We start from the raw sequence: 18,849 nt of genomic DNA, 5'->3' as shown, positions 1-18,849 counted from the left end.
CACAGTCTAACTGGTGTGTGTGGTTATTGTTCCCTCTCCCCAAGGCAGGAGTCACTGGGAGTGGTGTTGGTCCCTGTTGCAGCTGCTTGCACAATGCCAGCTTGTGGTGCTGTTCTGAATGGACTGCTGCCAAGGGCGGATCGGATGGGGCAGGGGAGAGTGGGTGTTGTGCGGTATTAGCAAGCTAGTTGGAGAGAGTTTGAGCTGGTTTCTGTGGGTGTCCTATTTAGGCATTGGTGTGGGGGAGAGAAGTGGTGCTTTTTGTTTTTGGAGAAGATTCCTAAAGATTCCCTGGCCCTCAAGCATGCATTCTGAGATTTGCAAATAAATCTTCTGTATACCGCGGTATCTCCCAGGTATTTTTTCCAGCTGCTGCTTCTCTATCTCAGCAGGGCTGTTTGTTACGCTGTCTCTTTAGGGTTCAGGACTCCGTTCCCTATCACCCTCCAGCCGTCTGAGAGCCGAGCCCGCTGATTTTCAGGGTTCTAGATGTTAAGCCCTGATGGTCGTAAGAACTGGCAAGGTTAAGGCCCTGTGGTTTTCAAAGCCAAATGGCGATGGAGGTTCATTTTCCCAGTGTGGGTCCCCAGCCTGGTATGGGGTCTGCTCCTGTCCATGCTTGGAGTGTCCCTCTCTCCTACAACCAGATTGGTTCCCAACAATGTCTGCACCTTTCCTACTCTTTTCAGTGTGGTCTCTTCCTGTGTTTAGTGGAAGAGTCCGTTCTGCCAGTTTTCAGGTCATTTTTTGAGTCATTTACATGGATGTGGCTATTTTCTAGCTGTATCTATGGGACAAGGTGAGCTTAGGATCCTCCTACTATCCCATCTTCCTCAGAGTTGATGTGATTATCTTTTTTTTTCATGGAAACATTTTGTAAGACAAGATAAATGGCCCTACCTCAACCATGCTGGACTCAAACCTTGATGTCAGACTGATCAGATGGTTCCCATGGATTCAAGTGCAGCGCCTACTACCAGTGAGTGTGTACAAATCCATGGACAAAGCACGCTTCCCAGAGGGTGCAAAATCTGAGTACCACTCAAGTGTTAAGGCCTCATTGTTCCGCGGAAGTTCTTTGGCTACACCAAGGAGCCTTTTTGTGTCCCTCCTGTAGTATGTGCTCGTGTGTGCTGGGTTTTGCAGCTTTGCAAAAGTTAGCATGAATTCTAATCATAAACCGTCAGACACGTCTTGCATTATTTTAGGTTTTGACCGAAATACAACATGGATGGTATTTGAGTTTCATCTTTTAAGTCAGTAGCTTTTTGGATTTGACTCTCCAGTCTCATAACTTGGGCATTCTAAATTTGGCACCTGATCTATTCATAAGTGTAAGTAAATTGATCAATGAAAAAATGTGGAGAGAGGAAGTCTTCTGCGCAGGAGCATATGGCCTCCTCCTTACTCCCACAGAAGAAGGAGGCCACGTGAGTAGGTAGGAGGACGCTAACTCCATCTCCTCTTGGTGAACAGGTTCTAATTCCAGTGAGCAGGTTGTAGATCTGCTCTTTCACTGGCAATTAGTGTGTTGGGTTTAATAAACCCACGATCACATGTGTGAGTTATTTCTTAAGTTGCTTGAAACTGCTTGAGATGTTTCAAACAGAAGCAATGTATTGTTGAAAGTAGTCTAGATGACCAGGAATTCTATTTGGTCCACAGCTGCTTGTTCTCTCCAGAAGAGACATTCCCCCCCCACCCCCAAAATAATGACGACAATACAAGATTTTACCTAGACCCAATAGTGCAGACTTCATATAGAATAATAATAATAATTATTATTTTTTAAAAGATTTTATATATTTGACAGAGATCACAGGCAGAGAGAGGAGGAAGCAGGCTCCCTGCCTATCAGAGAGCCCGATGCGGGGCTCAATCCCAGGACCCCGAGATCATGACCCGAACCAAACGCAGAGGCTTAACCCACTGAGCCACCCAGGCACTCCATTAATAAGTATTTATTGACCATGATCTAGAAATTCCATATTATGTATTGTATTCGTCCAGGTTCTCTGAGGAGCAAATGCTAAGATGGGAACAGGAGTAAGAGATTTGTCATGTGAAATGCCTGTGAGGGGAGCTGGAGAGGCCGGAACAGCCTGCAGATTAAAATGCCTATCTGACCGGCGAGATGACAGCGGGAGGGAAGGAAGGAAGGCACTGCAGGTCTAAAACAATTTCAGCGAGTTCAGCGACTGGTGCGCTCTGCCAACGGCTGGCACAGCTTGAGGGGGTGTGGCCCCAGCCTGAAGTTGGAGATCTAATGGGCAGGAGCTGCGGCTAATCCCTGCCTCATCGTTGACGCCCCCGCCCCCAGAACCCATAGATTTGAGTGACTTCTGCTCAAGGCCATTGCATATATGAGACCACTTGATGCATTTTTTGAACATGAGCCCTGATATGAAATACATTAAATGTAATGCCAGAGGAAAACAAACGTTCTATTTCTTTAAAGACAGAAAGGTAGGCTAATTCCATGACATTTTCTTTTTTGATATATCTACTTTTTTAGACCCTTTAAAAGCTGAAGTTATGAATTAAGATTTTATTTATTTGACAGAGAGATCACAAGTAGGCCGGGGGTGGGGCGGGGGGAGTAGGCTTCCTGCTGAGCAGAGAGCCCGATGCAGGGCTCGATCCCAGGACCCTGAGATCATGACCTGAGCTGAAGGCAGGGGCTTAATCCACTGAGCCACCCAGGCGCCCCTGAAGTTATGAATTAAATGGAAAGTAGGAACTTACTTGGTTTGTAGATTGCATAGTCACCAGGATGTGAGCCTCAAATTTTTTAAAATGTCGTATTGGACTTTGTGTAAGGGAAGCTGGGGGGCTTAGGTCCTATTACTGATTCTTAGGACCTTTGATCTTGCAGGGAAAAAAAAAAGCTAAAAAGGCTTTGGAAAGAAATTGCGCTTTGAAAGTCATGTTTTGAAACTACCTTGAATGTGACGCTTAGAGTGAACCCCTTTCAAAAAAACAAAAACAACAACAACAAAAAAAATAGCTCTCGGCATCTGTTGTACATTCTGAGTCAAAGTCTTGTTGAGTATCAGGAAGGTGAGATGCAAAATTATATTGGTCTGTAAGACCGCGTTGTTGTAGAAAGCTTCCCTGTAGCTCTTATTCTAAGACCCCAACCTTAGGGCTGTGGAAGAACAGTTGTTTTTTTCAGTCTACAGGAGCACAGTCACAATCAGTGTTAGCTATGAGCATGTCTGGCTGTGCTCGAATGAGCGGGATGGCTCCCTACTTTGCCACGCCTCCTTCTCACCGGTCCTGGTAGAGCATGGCAGTCCTTCCCTTCTGTCCGCAGTCAGACTCCCTTTCTCTTCTGCTAGCATCCTGTGGGATATTAGGAACCTTGTTTCCAAAAGTGGCCATTGGGCTTTTGCCAATAAGATACAAAGTTGGGCATGAGTGTTTAGATTTCAAAAGGTATTTGTTGGTACTTTAAAATAGCTTATTAGTTTATACTGATAGTTTAAACATGTTACATGAATATTCTTTTATTATTTTTAAAGATTTTATTTATTTGAAAGAGAGAGAGGATGTGCATGAGCCAGGGGAGGGGCAGTTGGGAGAGAGAGAATCTCAAGCAGACTCCACGCTTAGTGGGGAGTTCTTGGCTGGGCTCCATCTCATGACCCTGAGATCATAAGCTGAGCTGAAACCAAGAGCAGGACACTTGACCGACTGAGCCACCCAGGCGCCCCGCATGCGTGTTATTTTATAGAGAAGGAAAATGGGAACTAGAAGGGGAAGAATTAAGGAGGAAAAAGGACTCCCAGGCAAGAGGTGGAGTCAGCTGTCACATATCAGACTTGGCCTAAAATGGTCTGTGCCCATCCCGTCCTGCCCATCCCATCCTCCCCATCCCATCCTCCCACATGCTTGGCCTGAGCTCACGGGGAGTGTGGCATCCCGGGGTCATCCCAGGGATGCTATTCTCACCATATGCATAAATGAGCCATCAGTCCAGAGGGGACAGAGACAGCAAATTCAATAGGAAACCTCAACAGTGTATCAGAAAACCAGGCTAGACTTAAGAAGGGTTGAAGAACGTTACGGTTGAGCAGTGGGGTTTATCTTGTCTGGTTGGGCAAGAATGGAACTGTTAAGGGTACTAAATGGGGGTGGACGATTGAAAACAGATGCTATTTATAAAAATTGCAGCTTTGTTGAGATATAATTCACATATCCTACAGTTCACCTATCTGGAGAAGGCAATGCAGTGGTTTTGAGCATATTCGCAGAGTGGATTTACAGGTGCAAACATTAGCATAATTAATACAACGTTTTCATCACCCCCCAGAGAAACCTGTGTGCATTTACCATCAGTCCTCATTTCCTCCCAATTCCTCCAGCCTTAGGCAGCCAGTAACCTGCTTCCTTTCTCCATGGATATATCTATTCTGCTATTTCATATAAATGGAACCCTACAACCTAGGACTTTTGTGTCTTCTTTCACTTAGCGTGATGGTTTCTAGGTCTATCCAAATTATAGCACGGGTCGGTACTTCACTGTGTTTTTTGCTGAATAATGTTCTATTTATATAGACATACCACATTTCAGTTATCCGTTCGTCAGTTGGTGGGCATTGGGGTTATTTCCTTTTGGGCTATTATGAATAATGTTGCTCTGAACATGTGTACAAGTTTTTGTGTAGATAGATTTTTATTTCTCAAGAATATATATCTAGGAGTGGAATGTCTTGTTTATACAGTCACTTTGTGCTTAACCTTTTAAGCAACTGCCAGACTGGGACGCCTGGGGGGCTCAGTTGTTAGGTGTCTGCCTTTGGTTCGGGTCATGATCGCAGGGTCCTGGGATCGAGCCCTGCATCGTGCTCCTTGCTCAGTGGGAAGCCTGCTTCTCCCTCTCGCACTCACCCTGCTTGTGTTCTCTCTCTCACTGTGCTTCCTCTCTCTGGCACATAAATAAATAAAATCTTAAAAAACAAAACAGGGGTGCCTGGGTGGCTCGGTGGGTTAAAGCCTCTGCCTTCCGCTCAGGTCATGATCTTAGGGTCCTGGGATCGAGCCCCGCGTCGGCCTCTCTGCTCCGAGGGGAGCCTGTTTCCTCCTCTCTCTCTGCCTGCCTCTCTGCCTACTTGTGATCTCTGTCTGTCAAATAAATAAAAAATAAAATCTTAAAAAAAAAACAAAGAGAAACTCTCAGACTTTCTAAAGTGGCTGGACCTTTTAATGTTCACCAGCAAGGAATGAGGGTTCCACTTCTCCACCTCCGGACCAGCCCTTGTTACCTTTGGGATTCTGGTCATCCTTGTGCTTGTGAAGTGCTTTATGATTTGGTTTCCATTTCTCTGATGACCGAGTATTGTTGAGCATCTTTTCATCTGCTAATTTACCATTTGTATATCTTTTTTCAGAGACATGTCCATTCAGATCCTTTGGCCATTTTTAAATTGAGTTCTTGTCTTATTCTTAGTGAATTCTAGTTGTTCTTTATATATTCTACTACCAAGTCCTGTACCAGACGTATGAGTCGCACGTATAGTCACTATCAAGTGTCTTTTCACTTTCTTGATGGTGTGTGTCATTTGAAACGCAGAATTTTAAGTTTTAATGATACTCATTCAATCTACATTTTTCTTTTGTTACCTGTGCTTTGTTATATTTAAGAAACCATCACATCTAAGTTCATGACCTATGCCTGTGTTTTCTTCTAAGAGTTTTATAGTTTTAGCTCCTACACTTAGATCTTTGATACATTTAAAAATTATTTTTGTGTTCTTTTTATGTTGCTGTCTAGTTATTCCATCACTATTTTAAAAAGCTGTGGGCTCCTGGGTGGCTTAGTGGGTCATGAGCCTGCCTTCAGCTCAGGTCATGGTCCCAAGGTCCTGGGATCGAGTCCCACCTTGGGCTCCTTGCTCTGTAGGGAGCCGGCTTCTCCCTCTCCTCCCTGTTCCTGCTCTCTCTCACTATCTCTGCCTCTGTCTCTGCCTCTCCAATAAATAAATAAAATCTTTATTTTTAAAAAAGCGAGTCTTGCCTCTGTTGAATTGGTGTTCTTTTTGGCATGGGTGCCACTTCTTAGACAAGTTTTTATTTGATCTCTTTTTTCAAATGAGAATCGGTCTGATTTTTTGTCGCTAAATGGTTTATGGACAGGTGGTCGCATTTTACAGAAGCATCTTACTACGTGTGCTCGGAAGAATTGCCTTCAACAGAATAACACAGTTTAGAACATATTAGGGTGAAAAAGCCAGAACATGGAGCTCATCCAGGTGGAGCCAGAGCGCTGAATTAGGTCCCCCCCAGACGGGGGCTGCTCCTACTTCAATGTGCAGCTGAGTTTCCCTGGAGGTCTTGTTAAAATGCAGGTCCTCGTTTTCTGGTCCTGGAATGGAGGGTCTGCATTTTTAATGAGCCCCAGAAGATGCTCATGGTGCTGGTCCTGGAACTCACACATGGAGTAACTGGGCAAGAGGGGCTCTCTGGTGTCCTCTCATTCAGTGTTGTTGTATCTACTTATCTAAAGTGATTTGGAAGGGAATTTTTTGATTCCGTTTTTTGGTTTTTTTTGCATTTTATTGAATAGCTTTCAAGATGAACAACTACCATGCAGAGAAATAGAATGTTTCTTCTAGTGGTCCTTCTGCCAATTGATTCTCTTCTATCTTTCTTTTAGGCCTCTGATGATTGTCACGCAGAAGATCACGACCTTGGCATTCCAAGTTCATGATGGTGAGAAAAACAACTCTGCTTTTGGTTCCGAGAGTGAGCCTGATGTTCAGAGCTCTTCGTTTAGACTCTCCCCTGAAGTCCAGAGTTTAGCCAAGGGCTGGAAGATCTTCTATAACTTGTCAGATTTTGCAAGCTTCCGTAATCATGCTCTTTACTTTCCCAGGTTTATTTCTGTAATCTAAATTGGCTGAAGTATTTATACTGCGAACAGCCGGTTTTCTGTTTACCTTTATAACGTTTTAAATTTATGGCACTCTCTGCCCTTCGTTTCCAAATCTCTGGGGAAGAAACGGCATCGTTTTTCTTTGGTTTAATCTGAGAAGCTCACAAGGTAATAAAGAATAGTATTGGCTGGTTAACCTTTTTTTTTTAATGCTAGTTTTGTCTTGTTCAGTGTTTTTGTTTTGTTTGGCTTGGAAAATTATCTAATGAGATTAGCCTGACCCTTCTCCTTGGAAGAAGGAAGAATCTTCTGTTCGTATAAAACTAAACGTATCCTTCCTCCTGCCCTTCCTGAAAATGACCAGAAAGGGTGAACTACATGATTAAAGCCTGGTTCCAGGGAAGGAGGACGGCACTTTCAGCTGGGTTGGAGGATTTCAATATGGGCATAAGAGGTGTCACGTACAATTAGTAAGAGGATACTCTACGGATTTGTACTGCTCCGGCAAATGCTTTCAGACTGTTGAAGCTAATTTACATGTGAACAGGTTGAGAAGATTTATAGTCTCTCTTAGCTAGTCTTATTTTTCTTTAAAGCTGATTTAATTTCGTTTTGGCCTTGGATATTCCTAGTTCATACTTGGCGATTTAGTCGTTTCTGTAGAGAGCTGGGTACATTTATACCAAGGACAGAGTCTTTCTAGGGTGACTGACTGTCCTGGTTTGTCCAGAACTGAGCAGTTTCCCAGGCATGAGACTTTTAGGGCCCAAACTTTGAAAGTCCAGGGCAAACCGGGGCACACTGCTAAATGTTTTTGTACCTAAAAGTCTAGTCGGTAGTGGTGATACACTAACATTAGCACATAAACCGACAGCTAAAATCAATTTAAGTTCTAGATTTGCTAGAGATGTATTGCTGACATCTTAGAAAGTGAGTGTGATTCTTTTTAAACACTGCCTTTTTTTTTTTTTAATAGGCTTTTTGCCTGAATTTACTTTTTAAAGCATTCTCAGTTTACCCGATTTTCTGGAAAAACCCTTATGTGCAGAAGATGTTTATTTGCCATTTCTTTTTTTCTTGTGAGTAGTAGGAACAAGCAAATTCCAGAAACCCAGTCTTCCTATATGCATATTTCTGAAATGCCTTTATGATTGGTGACCATCATCAGTCTTAGCTGGATATACAGCTTTGTAGTTCAATGTTTATAGCTTATTAGATGACGCTTCAGTTTCTGCAGCTGTAAGTTAACATATAAATTTTATGAGAAGCACAAAGGTGATTTGGGTTTGTTTGGGTTTTTTTTCCTGGCATGGACGAATTTTAAAAGAAGAAGAATCACCTCATAAGTCTTGTACTTTCCCTGCATTCAGGATTACATTTCCTGTTTTTTTGGAAGAGGAAAGTCCCCTGTTCCTTTCCCCATTCCAAACCCACACCCTCAGCTGGTAGCAGGTGTCTGCTGCTAGCGTAATCAGGGAGGCCTTTGAGCTGGTGCGGGCTGCAAAGGCAAGTCTCTCTCCCTCTCCTGTAGCAGTGAAAACATCTGCACTTTGGTAAGGAGCAGAGATGTGGGGAGTTCTCTGGGATCTGTGTCCTACCGTGCAGTTTAAGTAGGAGTAAGCCCTGCTTCCTCCCCTCTTCACGAGAACCTGGAGACTTTCCCCCTCACACGTGTACTTGTGGCTAACTATTCTAGAGCATTAGGAAAAAAAAAATGATTTTATGATTCATGAAATAAATGAAATGTGACAGAAATCACTTTTTTTTCCAAATGACTTTTATAAGCCTCTTCTGGAATTTTCTACTTCAAAAATTGTATTGCTATGTTTTTCTTTTTTATAGGATTAGGTCGAAGACCTGAAGACCTCTCTGCCGAGCAACATCGACTTGCTGTAAAGTAAGTGTAACAATTCTCGAGCCCTTTGTATATCAGCGTCTAGAAACCCTGCTCATTTTTTAATATGGACTAACTTGCTATATGGATGTATTATTGCTTGTTAATGAAGCTATTGATGGATACTTGGGTTGTCTGCCAATCTTTGGCTTTTCAAACCCTGTTCCTAAGTCATTTTAAATAGGTTTGCGTATAGTGGTGGGATAGAGTCCCAGAAGCGGGATTGCTGGGACAGAGAGTAGACAGGTCTGTAATTTTGTTAGTTTTGCAAGATTCTTCTTCACTGCTGTTGTTAGGTCTATTACAGAGTTATTTTTATTGGGCATGTGTCTGAGGGTCCTCAAGAAACAGTTATCAGTGCACATCAGTATGATTAAATGCCACTGTGAAAATGGCTAGGAAGTAGGGTTGGAGTAGGAGACAGGAGGCAGGAAGCAGGAAGCAGGCTAAAGGCAGACTGTGGCTGGTGTGGGTGTTGGAGAGGAAGGGAGGCTGTGAGGGAGGAGGATAACATTGATAGGGAATGGAAATGGCTCGTGGGGTAGCACATCGCGGGGGGAAGGATGGGTAGCCACGGTTCAGGGTTCCTATAGGAGAATTCCAGGAGGTAGTCAGGGATAAGAAGAGAGGGTCCTGAGTGGTACAGAGATTGAGTGCCTCGTTTTCACATTAAGGGACTGAGACTCGGAAGCCATGGAGACTCACTGCAAGAGACAAATGAATCAGATTCTTTCCTCAGTGTTATGGGGGTAAAAATGTAGGGCACAATTCCAGTGACTGGTTAGCAATGGCATTTGGGGGAAACTTTCCCCACAATACTATCCTGCCCCTTTAAATGCGATTAAAACACCACCGAGAGCTGGTCTCTGTAGAATTTTTCCCTGCTACTCCTTGTGTCTGTGGTTGGCGACCTCGTGCCTGGATGCTGGAGCAGACGCGAGACTGCTCTAGTGGTAGTTTTGTGTGTCCTCTTCAAATGGAAACTGGTTCCACCCATCATTTGCTTTTGTGTTTATTTTGGCAGTGGGGAGGGAGTTTTCCCATTTCACAGCATCTGGATCAGCTCACATTAGGTCAGGTTCCCACCCTGCCTCGTGTTTATTACCTTCATTCTCTCCTGCTGACAGAGCTGCTGAGAACGAGCACTTCCCTGCCTCAGAATGACCCTGGACCTCGCCCTCCGTGTCTATAGCCGCCGTCGGCCAGCAGAGGGCGCCACGGAGCCCCACGCCTTCACTAAGCCACCCAACCTCTTATTAATGTCCCTTTCTGCAAGGTCTCTAACTTAGGGGGATTTTTACAAAGAAAGACCACGTGTTGTTTCATCATCTACCAAGAAAATGCCTGCGTTTAGGATTGGCTTTCCTGCGGATCTTAAAGAAAAATCCGAGACTGAAGGCTTTTCAACTTTTTTTTTTTTTTTTTTAAACTTTATTTTCACAGAGTAAAACCCTCTTTCTTGGAATACTTAAGCTACCTTCTCAACTTCATGAGTGTCATAGCTGGCCCTTGCAACAATTTCAAGGATTATATAGCCTTTATTGAAGGGAGACACATACACACGAAGTTGCTGGAGGTGAACTGGAAGCAGAGAGGTTTCCACAGCCTGCACGAGCCTTCTCCCACTGTAAGTGGCTACTGCTAATTATTTACCCAGAGCTCCGGAAAAATAGAGCTGTGTTGCCAGTGCTGACTCGCACTAGGAATTGTTCTAATTAAAAAGCCAAACAGTTTACCAGAAAGCTTGGCCAGGAACTGCCCCCCACCCCCCCGTCTGCCTCACAGCCGAGCTCATGGCCTGGAAATATTAAAGCAATCTATCCGCTAGGTCAGCTAGCCAATATTTAATGCTCACAGTGTGCTCAGCACTGTGCTAGTTAACACATTTGGATTTATGAGGGTTTTTTTTTTTGTCTTTATGAATAGAAATTCATATCCAGCCAAAGGATTATGTCATGAAAGGGGGATGGGGAGGGAGTGGAAACCAGAATAAATGTGATTTGTTTTTTTTTAATTGCAGAACCTGCTTCTTATGTGGGAATCCAGTTTTATGTTGACATGCTCTTAAAGACTGGTTTTACTGATTTTGAGAGTTTAAGATGGTTTTTTGGAAATTATTTTAATTTTAACCTGAATTTTATTGATTTCAAATTAGTTAACATAAGGATAATGTGTTGAACGTCACAAATATGCTAAATTTATTCAGATCCAATATCCTATATTTAAAGGAAGTTTATAATTAGTTGAAGAGGGAAAATTGGAAAAAGGAGAGTCAGCATAATTGAGTTAAATATTTGTAACTGTTAAAGTCTAGGCAAAATTACTATCTGAAAATTTAAGTGACTTACTAAGCGTGAATTTTCAGATAGTTTTGACACGGTCGGGTCTCCACAGTGTATAGGTTGTCAACGGTCTCAGCTTGCTGTGTTATTGAAACGGTGTGGGAGTGAGATCACCATGGCCATGAGGCATCGAAGTACTCACGGGTGGTTCTTGGCAGAATCTACCATGGTAGTGCTCTCGTGTTCCTGAGAGTATGGTCACAGAGGTTAATATCACTCCCTGGGGAGACTCTTGGCATTTTCTTGCACAGAGAGAGGGATGTGGTCAGGTGGTATTTTAGGTAAAGACACACTGGTGGGAGGTGCCTGGCGCTCCCAGGCTGGTACCTCCCCAGCGTGTTGTCAGCCATCGTGGCCAACCAAGCATGGTGAGCACTTGGCTGGGAGCCCGATGCTGTTCTCGGTACCTTGCAAATACTCACTCACCTGAACCTCAGGCTGCTCTCAGGAGGTGCTGTTGTTATCCCCGTATTACCAAAAAAATGTGGCTTTAAAAAAAAAAAGATTTATTTATCTGAGAGAGTAAAGGAGAGACTGCAGGCATGGTGGGGGGAGGGGCGGAGGGAGAGGGAAAGACCCTAAGCCAACTTGGCACTAGGTGCAGAGCCTGGCCCTCGGCTTGATCTCACGACCCTCACGACCTGACCCAACATCAAGAGTTGGGTGCTTAACTGACTGAGCCACTGAGGCGCCCCAGAAAGTGACCTGCTTTTATAAAGTTGTGAACTATAGTTCTATTGTTAAATGACATTCCCTGGAATGTTGGGGAAACTGGGCAAAGCCACTTGGTCCAGAGGCATTTAAAATGCCAGTACATCTTATTGCTAGAGCAGACTACATGTAGACCATCCTGGAAGGCTTTCTGAAGCTTTCCATTACGTGCTCATGTCCCCACTCAGGCATTTCAGAACTTGCACAGAATCCTTCCTAGCTAAGCCTCCTTCCTCCTTGTGGTGATTCAGACCCTTGTCCTTGACTCTGCTGTCGACAGAAGCGGAAGCCAAATGGTTATTTCTTTCTGACGGAAGATTGGCACCCTGTAATGCTCTTTCTCTTATGTTCTGGGTAATTAAACTACCTTCCTTTTTGGGCCGCCTGGGTGGCTCAGTCGGTTAAGCATCTGGCTTCAGCTCAGCTCATGATCCCAGGGTGCTGGGATCGAGCCCCATGGTGGGCTCCCTGCTGAGTGGGGAGTCTGCTTCTCCCTCTCCCTCTGCCCCTCGCCCTCCCACTGCTCATGCTCTCTGTCTCTCAAATAAATAAATGAAATCTTAAACAAAAACAAAAACAAACTACCTTCCTCTTGTTGGTAGAATGTGCTGGTAATAGTTTCCTTCAATTTTAGATACATTCCGACCTCAGGTGTTAGAGGTATAGACTTCATTTGCATTTAGCTCCTTATGCTCAGGACCCAATCTGTGTCCTAAGAATGCCTGTTGCCACTCCTCATAAGGAATATCACCAAAGCAGCGATTGGAACAGCTTGTTCCTAACGTGCCCTTGCCGAAATTGTTTTCCTCATCCCGGAGTCTTGCCTGGTTACACTGATTTTTTTCCACATTTTCAGAGAGCTGTGATACGCAAGTTGTGCATGACCTTGGTGTCTCTCCTCCTGTTTTTGACGCTCACGAAGTCCTTCCCCATCACCTGCCTGACCGATGACTGGTTTGTTCATAAAGCAAACTTTCTGACTCGACTGTGCTACTTATATATTGTCATGCAAGCTTCGAAGCCCAAGTATTACTTTGCCTGGACATTAGGTACGTCTGATGGAACCGCCCCGAGTGAATAAGGGAAAAGTGAGACTCCTGGGAGGGCCTACCCAGAACAGCATGTTGGATCACCTAATCAAAAAAAGTTCAGCGCATGAGGGAGGCAGCTCAGCCAGTATCATTTTATACTTTCCACCAAAGCACTCCTGTGTCCGCCATCCATAAACTCCATTACCCGTGATAAAAGCAGAGCCGTCCTGGCGGTCACTTCAACACTGTTATTAGCAGATTCCAAACTTGGAAGCGCCCTCCACCAATCAAAGCTTCCCAGTCGTCTAGTGGAAAGCTAGAAGGGAAAATTCCAGAATGATCTGGCCGTCTTGTCATTTTTCTGGGTTGTGCATAATAGAGGGGACATGCTTTAAATTTACTAACACACGTGCTGACTTAGGTCACATTTTAAGAAATTGGTGGTTAAAAAAAATGGTTGGTTCAGCTTTATGTCTCAGAAACTGACTTCAGGTGACTTTTTTTTTTTAAGGTAGAAAGTTCGACTTTGATTTGCTTTTCTCTCTTTCCTTACAAACAGTTTTAAACTGGAAAAGTTGAAAGCTTTGCTGGAGTAAGTCCTCCTGTTTACTTGCCAGGAACGGTGAGGGATTGTGATAAGGCACGGCAGTTCAGAAATGGAAATTTAAGTTCTTAGCTGAAGGTGACCTGGGGCTTGATGTCAGGGAGCCCTGATTTGGTTTATTAAGTCAAACAGATGATTAAATTCCGTGCCTAGTGCTTAGCCCGTGCTCCCTGAGTGAAGACGTAGCACTTAATTGAGTTCCTTTTCTCTCATTTTCATGCTCCAAGTTTTTATCCCCAAATTCAAGCTGGTAGCTACCAAATTATTTTTAATTTTTTATTGCGATAAGATAGAACACAGAATTTATTTTAATCCTCTCTAGTCTACGACCTGGTGGCATGAAGCTCATTCACAGTGTTTTGCAACCATCACCCCTGTCCGTCTCCAGAACGGAATTTCCCATCACCCCAAATGGGAACGCTGTACTTATTTAAAAAAAACAAAATAACTTCTCATTCCTCTCTCTCCCCAAGTCCTGGTCTAAATGATTTTTTTTAAGTTTTTTTTTTTTTTTTTAAATTTTATTTATTTATTTGACAGAGATCACAGGTAGGCAGAGAGGCAGACAGAGAGAGAGGAAGGGAAGCAGGCTCCCTGCTGAGCAGAGAGCCCGATGCGGGGCTCGATCCCAGGACCCTGAGATCATGACCTGAGCTGAAGGCAGAGGCTTTAACCCACTGAGCCACCCAGGCACCCCGGTCTAAATGATTTTTTAAAGGTCGAAATGTTCAGGGAGAAGTTCAGTCTGGTGCGGTGTTTTGGGGACTCTTGGCCAGAAAGATGGAACGGAGGGCTTTTAAAACATTTGCAGTTTGGGAAGTTTTGTATGTCCCCTTTGGTTCAGTTCAGGGTTTTTTTTTGTTGAGTACCAGGTTCTGTGGTGGGGGAAGGCGAAGGTAAGCCCTCTTGTCTGCCATCAGATTGTTAACGGTCTGCAGGCCCAGGGCAGGCATACTGACCAGGCAGTAACGTGGGGAGCTGTCCCCAGGCCAGCAATCCGGGGGGGATGATGAATATAGACTGGTTGTTTTGGAATAAGGCTTCAAAAGCCTTATTCCTCTTTGTGCATCTGCTTTATGACTTCAGAATGGTAATATCTTCTGTAGGTAAGCACGATACTTACTATGGTTGGAACCCTGCTTAGAGCACCAGGCTTAGTTTCCTGCATGAAATACTTAATATTTCCACTTTGCTCTAACCTGAGTGTGTGTGGTTGTGAATGAGAGAATGAGAGAGAGAGAGAGGAAGAGATAACAGCTCACTCTCCTTGCTGCCTCCTACGTCTTCACTTACCCTTCCTTTTCTCTCTCCCTCCCTACCTTTCCCATTCCCATATTCTGTATCCTAGGGCTTAAGGGCTGGCTTCTGGACTAAATCAGCTCCTGCTTTAGGAGGAAGGCAAGGCCCTGTGTGGCTTCCTAGGGAAAGTCTAACGCGAGGTGGGTTGTGCCGGTGGGGATGGGGAGGGGGAGGGGGGTTCTAGGCAACAGGGGGCTTCTGGCATTGCTCTGGCTTTTTGGGAGTGCCCCAGATTCTAGAAGTATCCTTTTCTGTGGGTAGCTTTCTCCATGGGCTTGGCTCTTTTCTATACCCCCTTCCCTTTGTCTTATTTTGGGGAGGGTAGCCAGGAGAACTACTTCGTGAATTTATGTGGCCTCAGTTCGAACTTCGTTATGGTTTACCTTGCATGGGCTGGTCTGAAATTAACCTTTGTATTATTTATGAATAGGGAAGCAATGACTAGCCTAACAGGGACTCTTTAAACCGCTTAAGCGAATAATTGTTTTATCCAGCTCCTTAAAACATCATTTGCATATAATTGATGCACTAATTATACGTGATTATGAATTTAATCCTTAAAGCTGGCCCCTTCATGAATCTCGGCTGAGCTGCAGTATGTTAGCCTCGTTCTCATTACTGTTTATACTGAAATAATGAAGGCAATTTTCTTTGGGCTTAGTGTACAATTCTGGTTGTTTTTCCCTAATTAGTACTAATTAGTGAGACTCAACTTCAGCCCAGGCTGTGTTCCAAGGAAGGATCGCAACCTCCACAATACGGGCATCCAAGTTAACTTATCTGTAATAATACAGTAGACGATACAAGTAAAGCCAGTTTGGGGCTGGTGAACTTAGAACCTCTAACGGCTCTCAGAGACAAGAACCACGTCTTGGATAAACGGTGGTGAAGTGCATGATTCCGAGCAAACATGTTTCCCAGCCTCTAGACGTGGCCTCTGAGAACCACTATTCTGGTCCTCCCTTTGTCTTTCGGAGCAACTCCTAGCCCCTCGGGGGGCGGGATCAGAAACCTTTCTAGCAATCGGAGCCTGGCACTGTTTACCACCTGAGTGATCCGAATGGTAGCCTCACTGAGCCTTGGCAAGATGGGTCAGGGGGAGCAGAGCGAACATTTCTGGAGGGCTGACTTGGGCTCTGCGCTCCAAGCCCCCTTCATTACTTCTTTAACTCTTGCAACGTGGCTTTAAGACAGGTACCACTCTAACATCCATTTTCTTCCCAAGGGAATGGGTTTCTAGAGGACGGATGGCTCTCTTGAGGCCAAATGTTCATTCGATCTGTTGCTCAGCGAAGACACAGAAGCCAGGGGCTCTGCCCCTGGAGCCCACCTCTCAGCCAGCATCTTCTCACCCCTGGGAGCGCTGAATGAGGCTGGCTGCCAAGTGTTTTGTAAAGTCCTAGGAAAGGTCGTAGGCTCTCAAAAGAGAGGTGGTTGTTCCAGGTGTTGGGCGAGGCTGGAGGCAGGAGGAGAACTTAAAGGGCTGCTGGTCCCGTACGGTCCAGCCAGCCCTGGTTTTCGGCTCCAGCACAGACCCCAAAGGGGCTCCTCTTCTCCTGGTTCAGCTTATCTTATCACTCACCGTTTCTAACCACACATTTAAAGCTTCGTTCCTCAACGGGCACACCCCTGCTTCGTTGTTCTTTTTCTTTTCCACTGGGGTTCCATCCAGGCGGCTTGGGAGAATGACCTAGCAGCTCTCAGGACGTCTCATCCTTCCTTCTAAAAGAAACCAGATGATTTCCAAGCCAAGCATAAGATAAGCAGTGTGCAGCCACCAACCGTGCCCAAAGAAAAGGAGACAAACATAGGACATGTCATTTTTCTTTAGAATAACCCTTCAGAAGTCACTCTGGAGCTGGACCTGAACTTCAGTGGGAAAGAATGAATAGAACCTCAAGAAAGTTCTCCAAGATCTCCCCAGATCTACAGTGCTGTGATTTAGCTTATTTTTTCCTTTACTTCAGTGTAGTTAGCATAGCGTGTTATAGTTTAGGCATGCAGTAGAGCAATTCATCACTTCCGTGTGTCACCTGGCACTCAGGATGACAAGGGCCTGCCTTAACCCCCATCAACTGTTTCTCCCGTCCACCACCCAGCTGCCTTCTCGAACCATCAGTTTGTTCTCTGTAGTTCAGAGTTTGTTTCTTGGTTTGTCTCTCTTTTCCTATGTTTGTCTTGATTCTTGAACTCCACATAGGATTGAGATCAATGGTATTTATCTTTCTGATTTATTTCAGAAATTTTTCTGATTTTAATCCTCGAGACCCATCCGAGTTATTGCAAATGGCAGGATTTCATTGTTCTTATGGCTGAGTAATATTCCAGTGTGTGTGTGTATACACATACACACACATACATACACATCTTTATCCACTCATCCATCGATGGACACTTGGGCCGATTCCGTAGTTTGGCTATTGTAAATAATGCTGCTATAAACACAGGGGTGCATGTAGCTCTTAGTATTTTTGTATTTGGGGGGCAAATACCCTTTAGTGTGATTACTGGATCATAGGGTAGGTCTATTTTTATTTTTGAGGAACCTCCATACTGTTTTCCACGGTGACTGCACCAGTTTGCATTCCCACCAACAGTGCGAGAAGGTTCCTTTTTCTCCGCACCCTTGCCAACACTTGTTGCTGCTTATATATTTTTAGCCATTCTGACAGGTGCGAGGGGACATTTCGTTGTTGTTTTGACTTGCAGTTTCCTGTTGCTGAGTGATGTTGAGCATCCTTTCATGTGTCTGTTGGCCATCTGGGTGTCCTTTTTGGAGAAATGTCTGCTCACATCTTCTGCCCATTTTTCAATTAGATTCCTTGGTTTTGGGGGGTGTTGATTTATTTTTTAAATAAAAGATTCTAACAATTAACGAACTAAGTGAAAAGAGACAATTAACCTTTTGGTCTTCATAATAAAAGTATGTTGATTTCATCAGATCTCTGTTTGATTACAACATTGCATAATTAAGGAATTAGAAACATTATACTCATGGCAGGGGGACATTTTCTTATAGTTCTGTGAAGTGGAATAAAGATGGAAACAGGAGCTTTCTCAAACTGAGTGTGGGTAGGGTGCTTTGGTAATTGGATCCATGTGTGGTCCCCGTGGCGGCTGGCCCCGAATTCACATCTCTAGCTCTGCTCCTTGTCTTGTGCTCTAAGCTTTTCTAACTGTATCTTGGCAGCCCCGGCTGATACCTACAGCATGTCATGCTTAATACGTCCAGAATGAGCTCCAATTTCACTTTCAGAGCTGGTTCTCCTCCTGACTCAATGCTGTGCCATTCATTTGATGCCATCTTTAATGACAGCTCTTGGACCTGTCCAAGTCCCTTCAGTTCCCTGTTTCTTCTGGCCTCTGCTTCTGAGCTTAGACATCTCCCCTTACATCAAGTGGGTCACTAACTCCTGTTGCTTTGTTCTGGTTCATTTTTCTTTTATTTTCATTTGCGTTGTAGGAGGATCTCTTGCCTTCTTACTAAGCAGGTGCACACTAAATGCTAGTGAATGAATACAAATGAATGAATAAAAATTAAGGCCACCGAAGAGCGCAAAAGGTTTCTGGGATTTATAATGGTACCAGGTCCTTTCGGTTGTTTTGGTTTCTTTTCTAAGGAGAAACTACTGCCTATCGCTCAATCTGAAAGCTAGACAGACATTTAATCTCTTAAAGCAGCAATGTGGCTTTTGTTCCATATCTTAATGTGTTGTTTTAAAAACCGTAGCTGATGCGGTGAATAACGCAGCTGGCTTTGGGTTCAGCGGAGTGGATAAAGATGGAAATTTCTGTTGGGATCTGCTTTCTAACCTAAACATCTGGAAAATTGAGGTGAGTCTATTACACTTTTTTTTTATTATTTTATTTATTTTGACAGAGAGAAATCACAACTAGGCAGAGAGGCAGGCAGAGAGAGAGGAGGAAGCAGGCTCCCCGCGGAGCAGAGAGCCCGATGTGGGGCTCGATCCCAGGACCCTGGGATCATGACCTGAGTCGAAGGCAGAGGCTTTAACCCACTGAGCCACCCAGGCGCCCCGAGTCTATTACACTTTTGAATTAAGCTCCTACGGTGAATAAAGCCAATGGTT

General features: G+C 44.3%; 1 protein-coding gene across 6 annotated transcripts in view; it reads left to right on the top strand.

The window, feature by feature from the left end:
• The window catches only part of MBOAT1 (membrane bound O-acyltransferase domain containing 1), a 250,232-nt gene that overhangs the window by 211,665 nt on the left and 19,718 nt on the right, over positions 1–18,849 (top strand). For all 6 annotated transcript variants that reach the window (XM_046006674.1, XM_046006675.1, XM_046006673.1 and 3 more), the window contains 5 exons: positions 6,659–6,714; positions 8,720–8,774; positions 10,215–10,398; positions 12,681–12,873; positions 18,489–18,592. In XM_046006674.1, coding sequence (XP_045862630.1) covers positions 6,659–6,714; positions 8,720–8,774; positions 10,215–10,398; positions 12,681–12,873; positions 18,489–18,592 — 592 coding nt within the window. The remainder of the gene's footprint in view (positions 1–6,658; positions 6,715–8,719; positions 8,775–10,214; positions 10,399–12,680; positions 12,874–18,488; positions 18,593–18,849) is intronic.

This window comes from Meles meles, chromosome 5, assembly GCF_922984935.1.
Source record: "Meles meles chromosome 5, mMelMel3.1 paternal haplotype, whole genome shotgun sequence".
Classification (NCBI taxonomy): domain Eukaryota; kingdom Metazoa; phylum Chordata; class Mammalia; order Carnivora; family Mustelidae; genus Meles; species Meles meles.
This window is presented reverse-complemented; position numbering and strand designations above follow the sequence as displayed.